The sequence below is a fragment of the Neopelma chrysocephalum genome, unplaced genomic scaffold (assembly GCF_003984885.1).
Source record: "Neopelma chrysocephalum unplaced genomic scaffold, ASM398488v2 Primary Assembly neopelma1_68, whole genome shotgun sequence".
NCBI lineage: Eukaryota > Metazoa > Chordata > Aves > Passeriformes > Pipridae > Neopelma > Neopelma chrysocephalum.
Window position 1 is genome coordinate 7,440,579 of NW_020897727.1, and position 16,745 is coordinate 7,457,323.

At 48.4% G+C, this 16,745-nt stretch overlaps 1 protein-coding gene across 1 annotated transcript; it reads left to right on the forward strand.

Annotated features, from left to right (window-relative positions):
* Positions 1-4,150: 4,150 nt before the first annotated feature.
* FOXL1 (forkhead box L1) lies at positions 4,151-5,020 on the forward strand. The gene has a single exon (XM_027685229.1). The coding sequence runs from the start codon at positions 4,151-4,153 to the stop codon at positions 5,018-5,020; it is 870 nt and encodes a 289-aa protein (XP_027541030.1).
* Positions 5,021-16,745: the final 11,725 nt, after the last annotated feature.

Genomic DNA, 16,745 nt, shown 5'->3' on the forward strand with positions numbered 1-16,745 from the left:
GGGGGCCGTTCCCTGCCGGCGGGGGGGGGGGGGGCGCGGGGGGGGGGGGCACGGGGGGGGGGGGGCCCCCCCCCCCCCCCCCGTGGCTCTGCAAGCTCCCCCCGCGCTGCTGCTGGACAGTTCCTGGGAGGTCTCAGCTTGAGCCGGGTTTAGGGGTCTCCTCTCGCCCCACAGCCCCTTGTTGGTGTTTTCTTTCCCGCCTTGTCCCGGTGGGACCTTCCTGCTCTGTCTCCCTCCTTCCCGCCCAGCTGGAGGTGTTCTTCAGGGCCTGGAGGCTGAGAGCATCGTCCCTTTGCTCTGTCCTGTCCTGGGGTGGGGGGTTGAACCCCACGTATCCCTCTCCCTCGACCCCCAGTCGCCCCCATCATCCCACTGGGAGCCCTTTTGGGTGGGCTGGTGTCGCAGGAGAGGCGAGAGCTAAGTGCGGGATGCAGGGATGTATTTGGGACTCTCTTTAAAAGCTGAGATATGGAGGTCAATAAGGCGATAGGCGCCTGTCGCAACAGGTGATTTCAACCCGGCTGGAGCACTGGGGGAGGAAGGAAGAACGGCAGGAAGGAGGAAGGCCCAGGGTAGCTGCAGCAGCAGCCGCGACCGGGTCGGGCTCTGCAGTCCCTCGAAGCCGAAGGACCGGTATAACCCCCCCTCGCCCCGGTAACCCTCTCCTCGTAGATCAGGGGGGCCAAGCTCGCCATGGGGGGGATGAGCTGATGCTGCTGCGTGGCCAGTGGCTCCGGGAAGAGGATGGTGGATAGGTTTTCATATATGTATAATTTTTTTTCTTGTGCTGCCATTCACCGCCACGTTTGCAAACCTGTCCGAAAGCCCAGGCAGCTCCGGGTTTTGGGAGAAGGGCCAGCGGTTTTCTATCTCGTCCCCACCGGGAAGGTCCCCATAACTCGGTCAAGGGAGCGTTTCCCTGGTGCTACAGGACTCAGGTAAAACACAGTCCCCTTAGAAAGCCCCTCAGGCCTCTGCACGACCCAGGCACGAGCTGTCTGGTCCCTTCCAATCAACCCCATCTTCTCTAGAGTTCGTAGGAAGGCACCGGGCAAGAGGTTTTTGTGGAAGGCCGTGAGCTCTTCTGTTTTTTTGGAGGGGAGAAGGAATTATATCCCTGAGCCCGGGGCAATACCGAGCGATCTCGCAACTGTACGGGGCCGTGCACGGCGAGGCGGCGAGGGGCGGGCAACTCCCGCCGAGAGGTCATTCCTAAGGGAGCCCAGGACGGGATGCAGCAGGAGTGGAGAGCACTGATTTACATCCCCGTTGCTCCCTAGGCTGGGGTGCAGCAGGAGTGGGGAGCACTGGTTTGTGTCCTGTTCCCCCCTTCCCGCAGCAAGAATAGGAAGAACTGATTTATACCCCTTCTCCTCGCCATCCCGTGATGCAGCAGGAATGGGGAGCTCTGATTTACACCCCTGCTCCCCCCATCCCCGGATGCAACAGGAGTGGGGAGCGCTGATTTACACCTTCACTTCCAGCAGTCCGGGATGCAACAGGAATAGGGAGCTCTGATTTTACACTCCTTCTCCCCCCTCATTCCGGGATATAGCAGGAGTGGGGAGCACTGATTTGTGCCCTGCTGCCCCCGAGGGCCCCTGGCGGGGGGAGCTGCTGCTGTAAAAGGGACTTGTCTCCTGGAGAGGAGGGAAAACCCATCCAGGAGCGCCTCCATCTCCTGCTCCGTGTTTTTTTTTTGTTTTGGTTTGGTTTGGGTTTTTTTTGTTTGTTTTTTTTTTTTTCCCGTTTAGGGAAAGAGCGACGGCCAAACAACAACATCAACAAGAATCCCTCTCTCCCACTTCCCCGGTCCCCTCGCAGTCATCGGAGCCGCTCGGAGGGCTGATTCCGGGCGGATAACGCAGCGAGCTCTAGGGATGCCGCCGTCAAGAGAGGGATAACAGGGATAACAGGCAGCACACGAGCTGGGAAGAAGGAATGGAGAGAAAAGCCGCATCCCCGCCTCCAAGGATTTCCCACCGCGAAGAGGGGAAAACAAGGAAGCATTTTACTGGGGGAGGGATCTCAGGGAGAGAGCGGGAGCCCGTGTGCCTGTCTCCTGCCGTACATGCGAGTATTTATTGTCTTACTAATCCGTGCTTGGAGTGTCCCAAGTAGCGGGAGACTCCCCGAAGCGGGGAGAGGAAGGGGCTTTAGGAGGGAAGACCCTCGTCCGGCTGCCCTGAGGATGCTCCGGCCGGGTTAGAGCAGCCGGGTTCCGTTCCATCCTCCCCGGCGAGGATGCTACCGGGGCGGGGAGGCTGCCAGGGAGGGCTGGTCCTCAGTGTGGAGACGAGAGGAGTCTCCCCCACCTCCAACCCTTTCTTTTACCTCCCCTTTTTTATTTATTTGGAGGTTTATTGCATTTATGGTACGGTGGATGGGTCCTGCAGCTCCCGGGGGCCGGCGGGTGTGCGCACCACGGGGGAGGGATGCAGAGTTATCGCCAAGGGCGGTGTCAGAGAGGTGATTTTCCCTCCCTCGCGTGGGGCCAGCCAGTGAGAGGAGAGACCCCCTCATCCCTATGGCTCCAGAAGCCGCCTCCCCCCGCACTCTGGCTGTGTTTCCCAGGCTCTCATGGCGGTTTGCAGCTCTCAGGACGCATCTGCAGCTCCACAGCATCGCACTGGCTTTTACCCGGGGGATGAAACTCCTTCGTCCAGGAGGACCAGGGCAGAAGTGGACGAAAAACCCCGCGGGCGAAGGGGAGTTTGCAGGGAAATCGGGGGGTGCGAAGGTCGAGGCATCGCCAGGGCCGGGTGATGCTGGGGGACAGCCAGGAGCCCGGCTTTTACCTCTTCTCCTTCCAGGTAAAAGACCCACCAGGATCGTGGGAGGTTCACTGTCGGGATATTTCTCAGTGAAAGAGGAAGGGATCCCCCTCAACCCTCCTTTTTCTTCCCCCGGAGAAATGATGCTCCACAGAGCAAGGTCTCCCGGGGTCTCACGCAGGTCCGAGCAGCAGGGGGACTGGGGAAAGAGCCGACACCTCCAACTGCATAGGAATCCCTCGGGGCCTCGGATTAAAGCTGTTACGTCAGTAAATTAAAAAAAAAAATCCAATAACAGAAAACACAGCCCCAAACCTGGACGTTTATACAGAAAAAGAGCATCACAAATTCCTAATGTAAGCACCGGCCAGCTGTGTGCACTTGTAAAGTTGTTATAATCCCCCTCCTTGATATAAACAGGAAAGTACATAATATAAAGCAACAGGCCCGCATTCACAAATACTGACCCTCCTCCCCGCGCCTGCCAAATTCCCCTTTTTCTGCAGATTCCCCCGGCGCAGCCCTGCCTGGTTGGGACCGGGGCTGGACGGGGAGTCCCCTTCCACCGTTCCCGGGGGTCCCCCGGGGATGAACAGCAGGGTCCCTGCAGTGGGACGTGCAGGGGACTCCACCACACCTGAGTCCCCTTTCCTCAGAACTCCAGCCAGCCCCTTTTCTTTCCTCCTCGTCGCAGCGCTGCCTCCTCCTCTCACCCATCCCGTTTTCTTCCTTTCTTTAATTTTTTTTTTCCATTTTTTTGTTGTTTAATGCCCCAGTTTTCCTGCGGGGATCCCTGCCCGCTCCTCCCCAGCTCCAGCAGTGTACATCCTGCTCTGCTGTGTGTGCTTACAGCGTCAAAGGGTGGACGTGATATTTCAAACATCAGATCACTGCGTTTATATATTGGGTGCCCGGAAATTTTTCCAAATAAACACAGCTTGATTCGACTTGGGTGGGCAGACTTATCAACAGACTAATTCTATAAACAAATGAAGGAATAACCCGGAGACCATTGGCTGGTACCAGCAAGACACGTGGAGAGAGCTTGGAGTTTTGTAGCAATGAAATTTTAATTAATGTGGGTGGGCTGAGAACACAAACGACTGTTTATCAGAGACAATTTATTTTCCAGTGCTAAGTCAACATATAATAGCAAACTTACAACAATTATTTAACTTTTTTTTTCCTCCCTTTTTTTTTTTTTTTTTTTTAAGAGCTATGAAGCAGGGACAGAGGCAGAGCGAGCTCCTTCAGGCAGGGCTGGGAGCTGAGCTCGCACAAACAGCTCCTCGGTGGACTCGTCCCAGGTTCCTGTCCTACCCCGTCCCTTCGCTCGGCTCCGAGGGGGAAGACGCGGAGCTGGGAACCCGCCGGCGATGAGCCACATCTACGGCAGCCACCTCTCCCCCCTGGGCAATCCCTCCATGGTTTATCTCCCGGCCGCCCTCGGCTTCGCCCCCGGGGGACCGATCTCCCGGCAGGACCCCCCCCAGAAGCCCCCCTACAGCTACATTGCCCTCATCGCCATGGCCATCAAAGAAGCCCCGGAGCAGAAAGTGACGCTCAGCGGCATCTACCAGTTCATCATGGACCGCTTCCCCTTCTACCACGACAACAAGCAGGGCTGGCAGAACAGCATCCGCCACAACCTCTCCCTCAACGACTGCTTCGTCAAGGTGCCGCGGGAGAAGGGGCGGCCCGGCAAGGGCAGCTACTGGACCCTGGACCCGCGGTGCCTGGACATGTTCGAGAACGGCAACTACCGCCGGAGGAAGAGGAAGCCCAAAACCCCGGGGCCGCCCGAGGCGAAGGGTGGCGAGCAGCCGGGGCCGCCCGCCCGCCCCGTCGAGCCCAAGCGGTCCAAGGGGAGTGCGGCGGCCGCGGGGGACGCGGGGGTCCCGCGGCCGGGCCGGGGGGCAGCGGCTTCCCCGGGGGGTCCGGCCCCGGTCCCTCCCGCCGCCGCCCCGCCGCACAAGAGCGGCCCGCGGGGCCGCAGCTTCAGCATCGAGAGCATCCTGGCTCAGGGGCTGCGGCAGCCGCCCCCCGGGGCAGCCCCCAAGGCGGCCCGGGAGGGCCCCGCCGGCTGCCTCGGCGGCTCCCTGGTCGCCAGCGGCGGCTTCGGCCCGACCCTCAACACCTCCCTCATGCTCGACTCCCAGGTGCACGGGAGGCTCTACCACATCGGCATCCCCTTCCTCTCCTGCTTCCCTCTCCACGTATCCGAGGCGGTATTTAATTTCCAGTAGTTGCCCCATAATTAAACCCCACCCGGCCCCGGGCGCTGCTTGGGGGGCGCGATGGGAGTGAGAGACTGGACTCAGACCTCACTGTGCGGGTAGACCAAAAAAACCCCAAAGCGATGTAAAGGTGACTCAGGATTTCAGGGCATTTTCAAGGCACGTCTTGCTGCGGACTCTCTTTAGCCGTTGCCTCCCACCCCCTCGCCAGACCGACTTTCGAAGGTAAACCAGCTTTCTTTTCCCGTGGGTAGTGAAGGTAGAGACAGGCACTTGGGGGATTGCCCACACTGCCCCTAAGCTCTGTTGGGTTTGCTCTGCACCTTTAGTCTTTGCATCCCTCAGGTTCCTCAGACCTGGTTTCTTTTGAGCCCTTCAGGTCTCTGGTTTTCTTCTTTTATTTTCCTTTTGAAAACCCAACCCACTCTGTCCATCCGTGGGGGAGGGGGCTGAGCTGTTTTGCCTTTAATACTCACAGGTATTAATAATTCCTGATGTTCCCCATTGACCCAGTCCTCCCAATGGGTAAAGGCAGGTAACTGGAGCTGAAATAAGGGCAGACCAAGCAATTCAGGCTCATCCTGCACATTCCTGCTTGCTTAGACTCAGCACTGTGTGTAACTGGTTTCCTGCCCAGCACTTGTGCTTCTCGAGTATCTCACCAGAGTTTCTGCTCACTGATGAGAGGGGGATGGATGAGCAAACACAGGGATGCATCCCCTTTCCATATCTTGCTGGGATCAGTTGCTTCTGACCACAAAAAGACTGAAGCAGGGTTGTGGAGGCCACTCTTGGCATTTTGAAATACGTCTTTTAACAACCAGGACAACTACCAGGAAAAAAAAAAGACATCAGCTGTGTATCTAAAATTTTATTTTTTCTTAAAGAAGGAAGAATCCAGACACACTGCAAGAAATCAGGAATATTTCTTATTTTTGTTTGTCATAAATAGAGGCTTTTTGTATATTAGTGGATAAATGCCCTTTTGGAAAAAAAAATCTATATTCTCAATTTTCACTATGAAACCAAACCTATATCCAATAAAAGTATTTTGTTCAGGAGTGTGGCTGGTGTGATGTAAAACACCCTGGAGGATCAAGGAGCGGGATCTGCTGCTGGATGCAGTGAATGTTCTGGTGAGGACATGATGGACCTCATAAAAGGTGGGAGAGACTAAAAACAGAGTCCTGGGAAATTACCTGTTCCTTGAACCTGAGGTAATGTTTCCCAAAATGATTGTTTCTCCTTCTCTTCCCTCCACACCACCCCATCTCACTAGAAAAGCTTGTCCTTAAATTAGCACCTGGATATTGGAAATGTGGGTTTCTCAGGTGAGTTGTGATTCAGCTTGTGCAGAAGAAGATCAGCACCAAACAGCCTTTACATTTGGGCCAGGAGCTCAGAGGCCTCATTCCAGCACAAGGCAAAGAGCTCTCATATGGGGAAGTACAGAAAATCTCCAAAAGGTAGGAACTGATGCTGAGGTTCCCAAAAGAATGATGCTTATAGGTAGAACCCTGGATAGGCCGAGCTCCTGCTTCTCAGTGTGAAAAAAGGAAATAGAAGAAGAGATTTTTTTAAAACAGATTTGCAAGATAGACTTTATTTAAGTAGTTCTGACAACTCTGACAACTTGAATATACATTGAATAAATTCTTTAAAGCTATGGCACTGAAATAAAAAATAAAAAAAAAGCGCTTGTAAAATGAAGGTGTCACTGCTCAGTCACTGCACATGTGTCCCTACCATCATTTACAAGGCTGGGCAAGTGCTGAGAGTGTTGATGCTCCCTGTGTGAAATCCTGTCCCTGCGGTGCCACTCCTGTGTGTAATTAGAGACAGGTATTGGTTAAATCAGTGGCCACCTTGCCAGGAGGTTTCTGTTCAAGGCTGGGGACTGACATCACCAGGCTGTTTGGAGTCTGTGAGGTGACATCACTCACGGGAAGCTGCAGGGGTAGGAAAACGATCCAGCTCAGTTCTTGCCCAGCAGAGACCTCCAATCATCTCTCCTCTCCCTGAGTGACGCTTTGGGCACGGGTGTGAAATGAGAGGTTAATGCTGCCTCTGAGACTTGTTTGATGGATCTCCATCAAGCTCCAGAGCCAGTTCCTACAGATGGGGATCCTGCATCCCTGGCCTGCCTCCCTGCAGCCTGGCCCCCACAATGTGGATATTTATGCTCTTAATCACCAGTTTTAACCTGTGTCTTCAAGCTCCTTTGTTTTCCTTTCTCCTGACTTGGCATGCCCAGTTCTCCTGACTGGGCATCCCCCCACCCCAGTTTGTCACCTCTATGCTCCTATTCCAGCTTCCCAAAGTACCTTTTTTGACCTGTAAACAGGGCTTTAATTCCTTTCCTACTCACACATGTATAACCTCTCCACCTCACAGCCCTTTCTGTGCAAGAGCAGTTTTTAGTGGTCAAAAAAATTATCCAAAGGACTAAGTCTCAGTTTAATATGTAGACCATGTATATTTTTATCATAGATACTTTTTTTTTTTGGGGGGGAGAGATTCAGCTTTTTCCATGCAATGGGAATTTGTTTTTCGTGAAGCTTTGCTTTGACATTTGATCTTATTTCTGTTTTGGTGGAGTGGAGTGGGACCAAGTACAGCTGCACTGTTTGAAAGCCACATTGAGATTGATTTTGGTTTCACTTGAGAGAGTAAAATTAGTAAACTTAACATGCTCTGCACAAAAGTGTCACTAACTCAAATGAACTCACAACAGAGTGAATAGTTATGAGGGGCAATTTGGAATTAATTGGGATCAGGCCAGTGCTGTAACAGGGGATGAATACCACGAAAAAGGGTCTTATTGCCAGCAGGCAGGATGACTAACCACACACAGCTCTTGCACGTCATCTGTTTATAGAGAAAGGACAAGTAATGGTACAATAAAAACATACAGTAAAAACATACAATAAAAACATAAAATAAAAACATAAAATAAAAGCAACAGCACTTCGGTGCAGAGAAATGAGTGTGAGTGTCAATCCACCAGTTCCTGCCCTTTAGATGTGACTGAGCATCTTTTAATCCTCTATATATCATGTGAATTTTGATGTGGTGTAGTTCAAATCAGCCAAAGTGCCACATGAATATCAAGGACTTGACAAGCTGCAAAGAATTGATGCCAATGGTTTCACACCTGTTTCACACCCCCCCCCCAAAACCAGCTGCCAAGCACAAAACTGCCACCCAGTATTTAACTAATCCCTGGAATCTTCCCCCTCCTAGCTTTCCCAACCTCTCAGGGTTGGCTGTAAACACCAGTCTGGAATACTGTGGAGAAATGGAGAAAATAGCCCAGGATGCAGTATAAACAGCACACTTCTTGTGTGGGCGATATATGTGCCTTTCCGTTCCTCTGGAGAGGAGTGACCTCTCCCAACCCAGCAAGGTTCCACGTCTCCGAGCTCCGCAGCCAATTTTAACTCATAGGAGCAGAGAAGATCCCACAGTGGAAGAGGCTCGTTCGGTTCACAGGGCGGCTTTGCTCCAAACACACGTTTCCTATGAGGGGAACCGAAAATTTGGCATATTAAAATAATTCCGGAGTTTAATTTCTCATAAATGGGGCTCCCAGTCTTTAAATGTGCTCAGTGTGTGTTCTCCTAAAGTTGGTCCCGCAGTTTATATAAAATATAATCAAGTATTTACATGTGAGCAGGAACCGCTTTCAGGGCTCGTCACTCCAAGTGGCTGTCTGTGTCTGATTTACAGGTGACATAAATCTGAGGGACTTTGTAGCTGCTTTTACTTCCCCTCACACCATTTTATAGTTAATTTTCTTTCCATCCTTCGCCAGGGAAGACACATAAAGGAGAGAGCATCCTTTTTCACACCAAAACCCACTGGCTGCTCCTAAGCCTGGTGAGAGAAGCAGCCCATTTGCCAAATGAGAGGGGAAGAAGGATCTGCTTTTTTACTTGATTTGTAGCCCCACACACCCAGAAAACAGATCTCCCAGGAGACAGCGTTTGGGATATTAAACAGATCACATATTTGATTTTAAGTGAAAGACCAAGAAGACAAGATCACAGAATTAGAGAAGTTACAGATGGAAAAGGTCTATGAGGTTATGCAATCCATCAGTCTGGACATTGCATAATTGCTCCCCACAGTATATTTTTAGTGCTTTATCCAGACAAATCATTAAGTGCTTTAAAATGGGCCAGATTCCTCAAATGCAGTGCGTGCAAAATCACAGCTGATTTCACCAACCCTTGGAGCTTTAGTTCTAATAAGACACCAGAAGGAAGTTTTGTGTGGTCAAAGAGAAAAAAACAGGCTCTTCCAGAAATAAATACAGGCCTGGTTCGGTATTCCTCACAGGAATCTTGCCTAAATTAACTGAATTAGATCCCTAAAATCTCATTTTCGGATTATACTGAATAATAATACATTATTACTTATTCAGATGTTCTCTTAGTCCAAAGTAAAACATTGTTCATGTTCATGCGAACACGATTTGTTTTAAGCGGCTTCAAAGCCGGCTCAGTAAAGCGTAAAGAATGTTTATTTAAAATATAGTTGCTAAATTTAGCATGAGCTTGGTTAGCCTAAATCTTAGCGACATTTTTAGAGAGCACATTGCGAATCAGGAATGCATGGAGAAATAAATAAACTTTCCCACATTTTTGGAAATGGAGTAAGAATTTGCAAGTTATTCCTTGCACGGGCGATTTCTGAGGATTGGAAAATGTTATGGATAACACAAATTTCCCACTGAACAGACAGTTGAACGCACACAATGCTAATAATTTTCACTGCAGTTTCATTTCAAATAATGCTCCCTCAAGGAGGAAACAAAAGCTGTCAGCTTTTGTTATAGAAGTTACGCAGAGTACCAACATGTTTCAATATTTACTCAAGCTCTTTGCAAAGCACCAAGAAGTGCAATGGAGCTGCCCTTGGCTACAAGCCACAACCAACCCCCTGCAAAGGAAATCTCAGGGTTGAATTAGGTCCTGTACCTCTTCCTAGTAATTATAATAGTGGATTTTACACCCACCCCTTGCATGTTGTGTTCCCAACATCTTCGGTCTGGATCCCTGGCTGGGTTAAATACCGACCTGCCTGTGGGCTTGGCATTTACACAGAAAACTGATGATTTTAGGATGATTTTCCCTTTCACCTTCCTGAGTTTACACAGGTTAAAGAGGCACATTTGGGTCACCTTTGCATCAAGTGGCATTGCCTTAGAGACGCAAGCAAACCCATGATGGGAAGGTGAGCAGACATGTGATGATAAACAGTTAAATTCTCTTTTATGAGGTCAGTTTTCATCATGTCCCTCCGTCCTTTTCATCCTTTGGTTGGTGTGAGTTTAGTACCTGTTTCTGCTCCTAAGGTGGGAGGATTACAGCTGTACCACTCATGGGGCTACAAAATACAAGGAATGTGACCAAGTATCCCACAGCATCACCAAGGATGGACTTTGCTGGGATCGGGATCAGCTCCTCACCAGGCAGACGGGTGGAATTAGGGGGTGTGGAAGAAAACACAGGGTTGATTTTTTTTTTCCGAAGCATTTACATCCTGATCCAAAGCTCTGTGATTCAGCTTTAGATCCAAGTACCAATTCCCACCTGCAGACCTATCCTCTGCAACCACCTTGGATCTTCCACAGCTCTTCACATGGAGATTTGCAAATACACTGGCCCAACACACTAATTCCCAAATCTGCAGGGTGGTGGACTCCTTAATTCTTCCCTACCTATCTTCAATTGCTTACTAAGTTTCTGTTTTCATTAGAAGTGCAATATGTAATAATAGTTGTTAAAATAATTGTATTTCTGTTTTTACATCTGTAAAGATTAAGTTAAACAGTATGAAGCCCATTAAACTATTTCATGTCATGCTGCCATAAATTTCCTCCATTCCCATTGCTACTATTATTCCAGAGTAAACTCTGAGATCAAGCTGCTGCCACAGAGAGTTATTTATAGGAGCTCATTCATCAATAAAAACTTCAAAAGAAATCTGTTACTCTTCTATTGGGAAGCCAAAGAAAACTAACATAAAGACAACCCTGTTAAGAAACAAAGCTAAGGAGACCACAAGACATTTAGTTAAGGAAAATCCTGATTTCCAACAAATGCCATGCAAGGAGGGGAAGAGGAAAAGAAAAAAAAAAAGGAAGAGATTGTTGGCAGCATGAATCCTTTTAAGTTATTTCATTCTCATTGGACGGTTAAAATAAACTGTTAAACAGTTGTATTTGTACTGGCTCAGCCTCCTCATTAGGCTTCATGTGATGGATTTGTGATCTCACAGTGCGTAAGGAGCTCTTCACCTCTTGCAAAACTGGTGTTGTCCTTCCACTTGTCTCAGCTGCTCGTACATCCACCCATCAGCACAGCAGGAACCTAATGAGGAATGCTGAGTAGTCATCAGATAGCACCCACCTCCCTAAAGGCAGATATATGGAATAGAAGAAGTTGTATTTCATCATCTTTACTATCTTTTATTTCTTATTTTACCTTCCTCTGTACAGTGAGCTGTGCTGCATTGGCTTTGATGGTCATGATAGTCCTGTGGAAACTTAAATACATAAGAGATCTAGTGCTACCCTTCCCTGAACCAGCATCAGCCCTCACAGGACAGATCAGGTCACTTTTGTAGCAGGACTGTTTCAAGACAAATCAGAAATCCTTCCCTGTGAGGGTGGTGAGGCCCTGGCACAGGTTGCCCAGAGAAGCTGTGGCTGTCCCATCCCTGCAAGTGTCCAGGGCCAGGTTGGACAGGGCTTGGAGCAACCTGGGCTAGTGGAAGGTGTCCCTGCCCATGGCAGGGGGTGGAACAAGATGATCTTTCAGTCCTTTCCAACCCAAACCATTCTGTGATCTCTCTCCTTTTTGTCCCTGTCCCAATAACAGCTCCACATGAGTGAGATCTACCTGGAGGACCCTGGAGGAACAGGGACTCTGTGATCAACCATGTCATAGTAACAGCATCCTCAAATTGTGTTTTTTTTTGAGACAAACTCACTTGTTTCCATCCCAAGGAGTCCTGAAGGCAATATGGACCTCCAGCTCCTGGCATGCATTGCATAAAATTTCATAATCACATCTCCAAAAAATTAAAGTACAGAGACGAGGATACTGTTTCCCAGGGATCTCTTTCCATCTCTGCCATTACTCATGCAAACCTGGGCAGGACACTTTACATATGACTCAATATGTGTCAATCAACACTGGTCACATGACAACTCATGTCCTGGTCTAAACTGGCCATCAAAATTATCTCCAGAATCTGCTGTGACACAAAAGACCTTCAGAGGACTGAAACTTCCAACCACCTGAGGCACAAGCTTTGGGGTGAGTAAAATCACCCTTTGGTTATATGTGGAGGAGCTGGATAACATCTGTGGTTTAGGGAATTAGGGCAGGTGGAAGCCAAGTGCAGCAGGTTACATCTTCTAAACCTGTCAGCTTGCTTGGCAAATGCAACCTTTGCCTAAACAGTGTCCTCTCTAAACTCACCCAAAAGGCTCCTTTTCTCTTCCTTACAAGCTGTTCCTGGCTGGGTTGTGCTGCAGTGCTTCCTTGTGCTCAGGATTTAGAGCAGGGACTCCCAAATCACCACTAGTGATGTGATTTAAAAGCAGCACAGTAGTTGCTTCCTCAAACAGAGGTACAAGATAAAGAAATCTGTCAAAACTCATCAAATTAGGGGCTGAAAAATCTCTTTCCCCATGAAATCTGAAAGTATTACTCTCACTTTAGTCCATCTTCACTTTGCTATAAATTAAGGCTCATGCAGTCACTTCTATACTGATATAATGATGGTTATTCAAAAAGAGAGGGAGAGCCAAGTCAGTCATGTTGACTCAGTCATGCCAAGGAGAAAAGTTTTAATACATCGTTACAGCTTATATTTGGAATTGGTCTAAACACTAAACACAATGATTATTAATAAACATGAAATGTCTCTGTGTACAAACTAGATTTATTCCAATTTAACTGTCCCTACTGTTGAATATAATTGGTTTGTTATGAAAAGGGCAAAGAGAAGCCCTTAATTGTTGTGTCTGGTTTCAGATTAGACACTACATAATTTCTAAGTAACAATAACAGCAATTGTGACCCACTTCTTACAGAGTATTTTTCACTGATTTCTCCTACAGTGCTTTGCAGGGAAGGTCAGTAGAAAGCCCCATTGTAAACATGGGGAAATCTCCTGATTATTTGTTTTGGATGGTTGTAGAGGAAATTGCATATGCTTTCATGGAAAAAAAATCCTCTATTATTATCCTCTGTCCTAAAATGGTGGGGAAAAAAAGCCTGGTGACTCTGATCCTACTCTAAATTATCCTAAAGCAAATTTCTGGCAAACCAAATTAAGCCAGATGACTCTGAATTTAATGAGAATAAATAGTAGCAGCCTAAGTTAAAGCTTAAAACAGGGCACCCAGCCTGCTGCTCTGCACTCCTGTGCAGCCTGATGGGTCTCTTGAAACCTTTGATTGCCCAGTTTTATTTTCTCAGCTTATTTCAGAGATATTTTACTTATGGCTCGAGCATCAATAGGAAACTGCAGGTCAGCAAAACCAAGTTGCAAAAACTTGTAGCTGTAGTTTATAAAAGATTAAGAAAATAATTGTGTTCAGAGTGTGAAATGCAATCATGTAGCCAAACCTGTCTGATAAGGACTGTGGCTGAGCAGAGACAGCCCAGGACCAGACTGAGGTGTGATTCAGCCCTTTGAAGTCTTGTGAACTAATTCTTATTGCATCCATATATGATTTCTGCAGCTGGTGAAAAAAAATCCCATGCAAAATCCAAAAATCCCAGGCGCTCTCCCGCCTCTCCAGACGTGGAATTGGGCTTTTGGCTGCAGAAGTTCCTTCTGGTCTGACTTCCTCGGAGCCAGGAGCCAAGAGGAGCAGTAGGGAGTGTTTGGAGGGGGACTCTGTCTCTCCCTGTCTCAGGGCTCAGGTGAGCTTTGCTGAGAGTTTGATTTGCAATCTTCAGGCTTTGCCTGGGCAGGAATCTAACAGGGCTTTGTTGGATTGGTCGCTCGACCTTGCTTTGTCAAATGCTTTTGTCAAGTCTTTAATCAAGACAGGACTAGTCATACTCCACCCTGGTGGCTCAGCAAATGTTGAAGATCTTCTGGCCCTTCCTTCAGCTTCCAAATGTGTAGGCATGTTGGAAGAAAAGCTCTTGGAGGAGCTGGAGGATGGAAAGCTTTCCTTCCCATTCCTTCTCTTTATCAAGACCACCTGGTGTAGGGCATTTCTCTGGAGTTTCCAAGAACTCAGCAGCCTGGACAAGCGGTCACTGCCTGCAGGTACTTGCTTGTCTATCCAACCATAATGAGGAATTAGTCACTCCATGGCCTTTTCCAGTCATTCATTAAGATTTCTTCATGCTAGAACATTAACATCAAGTCTCCAAATGAGATACACTTCCCTCTGCTCTCACCCTTGTATATGCTTGCTTTCAAAGTGATCTTCTTTTCTTCCATGAATAAAAAAACCCCAAAACAATAGGGGAAAAATATCTTTCAAATGCTTAAGAAATGAAGTTTCTCCATTAAAGCAACAGAGGAAACATGAAGAATCGACTTTGACACACATGACAAATATTCAAAGGGAGCTAAAGCTAAAAGGCAACTCCTTGAAGACTTCGGATCATTAAGAAAGTACATGAACGGGTTGAAATTCTTGAAAGAAAACCTATCCCAGGCTCACTTCCTTGGATCAGTGCCAGAGCTGTGCGTTTGCATCCCAAACTCTGATGTCTGAGGGAAAATCCATCTCCTCTTGTTTCCTGAGGTTGGGAAGGATCAGTGAGCCGATGAACGGGGGATTCCTGTGTGTTCATTTGTGCGTGCACGGAGGGCTTAGAGCAGCATCTGGGAGCCCATAAATCCTGGCTCACTTTGCCCCAGTGAAGGTAAGACCAGCGGCTCTGCTTTGGCCCAAAGGGTGACCACTGGAGGGTCAGGCTGGGCTGTGCAGACCTTTCCCAGGCTCAGTGTCTCACTGGATGGCTTTGCATCCACTGGAAAGTGCTTGGATGGAAATCCAAGGTCGTGGCTGCACACAGTTCCATGTGGATCTCCTCAGGCCTGTGGATGTGGCACAGAGATGTGGATGTGGAGTCTGTGAGCTGATTCTTCCAGCTCTTAAGAAAGCGGCTTGTTTTGGCATTGTAGGTGAGGTCACCCACCTTCTGTCGAGGGCAGCTGCACCCTGACCCCATCCTCAGCTAAGGAGAGCCTTTGGGTTCTGTAAGAGGTGGTTGTCTTCTGGGTGGCCTGAGCAGAACCTCGCTGCTCTCCATGGCTTAGGCATGGTGGCAGGAGGAGGAGTTGAGCTCCAAGTGGATGTGTGATCCAGAGGGTGACCTTACGGACCATGGAAACTTCACATGTGAAATATTGGAGACCACACACTTTCCTGTGTCTCAGCACAGCTCTCACACAAAGGGTCCAGTGTCCCAGGCCGTGCAAAACACCCCAACAACAATTAGGTGACTCAGCTCCCCCGGTTCACACCCGCCTGGGGGACCACACTTGGCTCTGCAGAGAGAGGGGAGGTTTTTTAGGAAGTGGGTTTGAGGGTGGTTTGGTGTGGGCACTGCAGGGAGATGTCCATGTGTCCCTCAGGGGGGCTGTGGAGCTGAGCTTTCCCATGGCGGCTGCAGCGATTGCAAGTCATCTCGCAGGATCAGGCTGTGTCCTTCCTGGCACTCACGGCTTACAACTAATTTCCAACTGGTTTACTAGAAATAGCCTGTACAGCCCTAGATGTGAAACATCTCCCAGGCTGCCTCAAGCAAGCTGCAATCTGGGAGCTCCGAATTTCACAGCTGTGGTGAGACAGTCTTTAAAATCTCAGGGACAGAAATGGCCCTGTGTAAAGCAGAAATTGTAAGTTTTGGCCCTGTCTCTAACCTTTGGAGAATTGCCCAGCTTCTGACAGTCTGTGATGATGTCTCTGTGGAGGAAATCCTATGCTGAAGAAAAGCATGTTCCTTTCTCCCAAAGTTAAAATCTTCCTTTCTTTCGGCCACCAGAAAGGACACTTTGTCATCTTGACAGATCCTAAATATTCCCTCCTAATTTTATGGCAGGCAGATATAGGGACAAAAAATAAAGGATTATTCAGGAGTCTTATTTATGGCTAAGGATATCAGGGATTTGAATGGAAATAACAATTAAACTCAAGAAAAAATTCACACTACAGGTCACTGCAATCCCAACTTTTCCCCTTATGAACTCAAACCGAGGAGGTTTTCTTCCCCTTTGTGATTTAGGCTTTGCTAAACTTCTCTGAAAATAGTTCATATATCATAGAGAAGAATTTCCATAGGGAACATAAATACATCCGTGGAAAGAAGGGAAAATTTTTCCTTGTCTCTGGGAATGGATGAGAAAGAAAGACAGTTGACGCCAGATATTAATGATGAGGGGAGGAATCCATCCAAAGAAGGAATCTACTGAGAATACTAAAACTACCCTAAAGTCACAGACATATAAAAATCTAGTATGGAACAATGACTTTTCCACTAATACAGGCTTAGATTCAAGAAAATATTTAAGCACATGCTTAAGTTGGTCCCTGTTTGGAATAGTTCTTTGGTGAATTGGTGAACTTCAGCTTTATGGATGTGTTTTTCAGCTCTGAGAATCCCAGCTGGCATTAGCATGCCTACAGTTAAGTACATGCTTAAGGACTCTCTGAAGGGGAGATATTTTCTTCTAGTGGGACCAC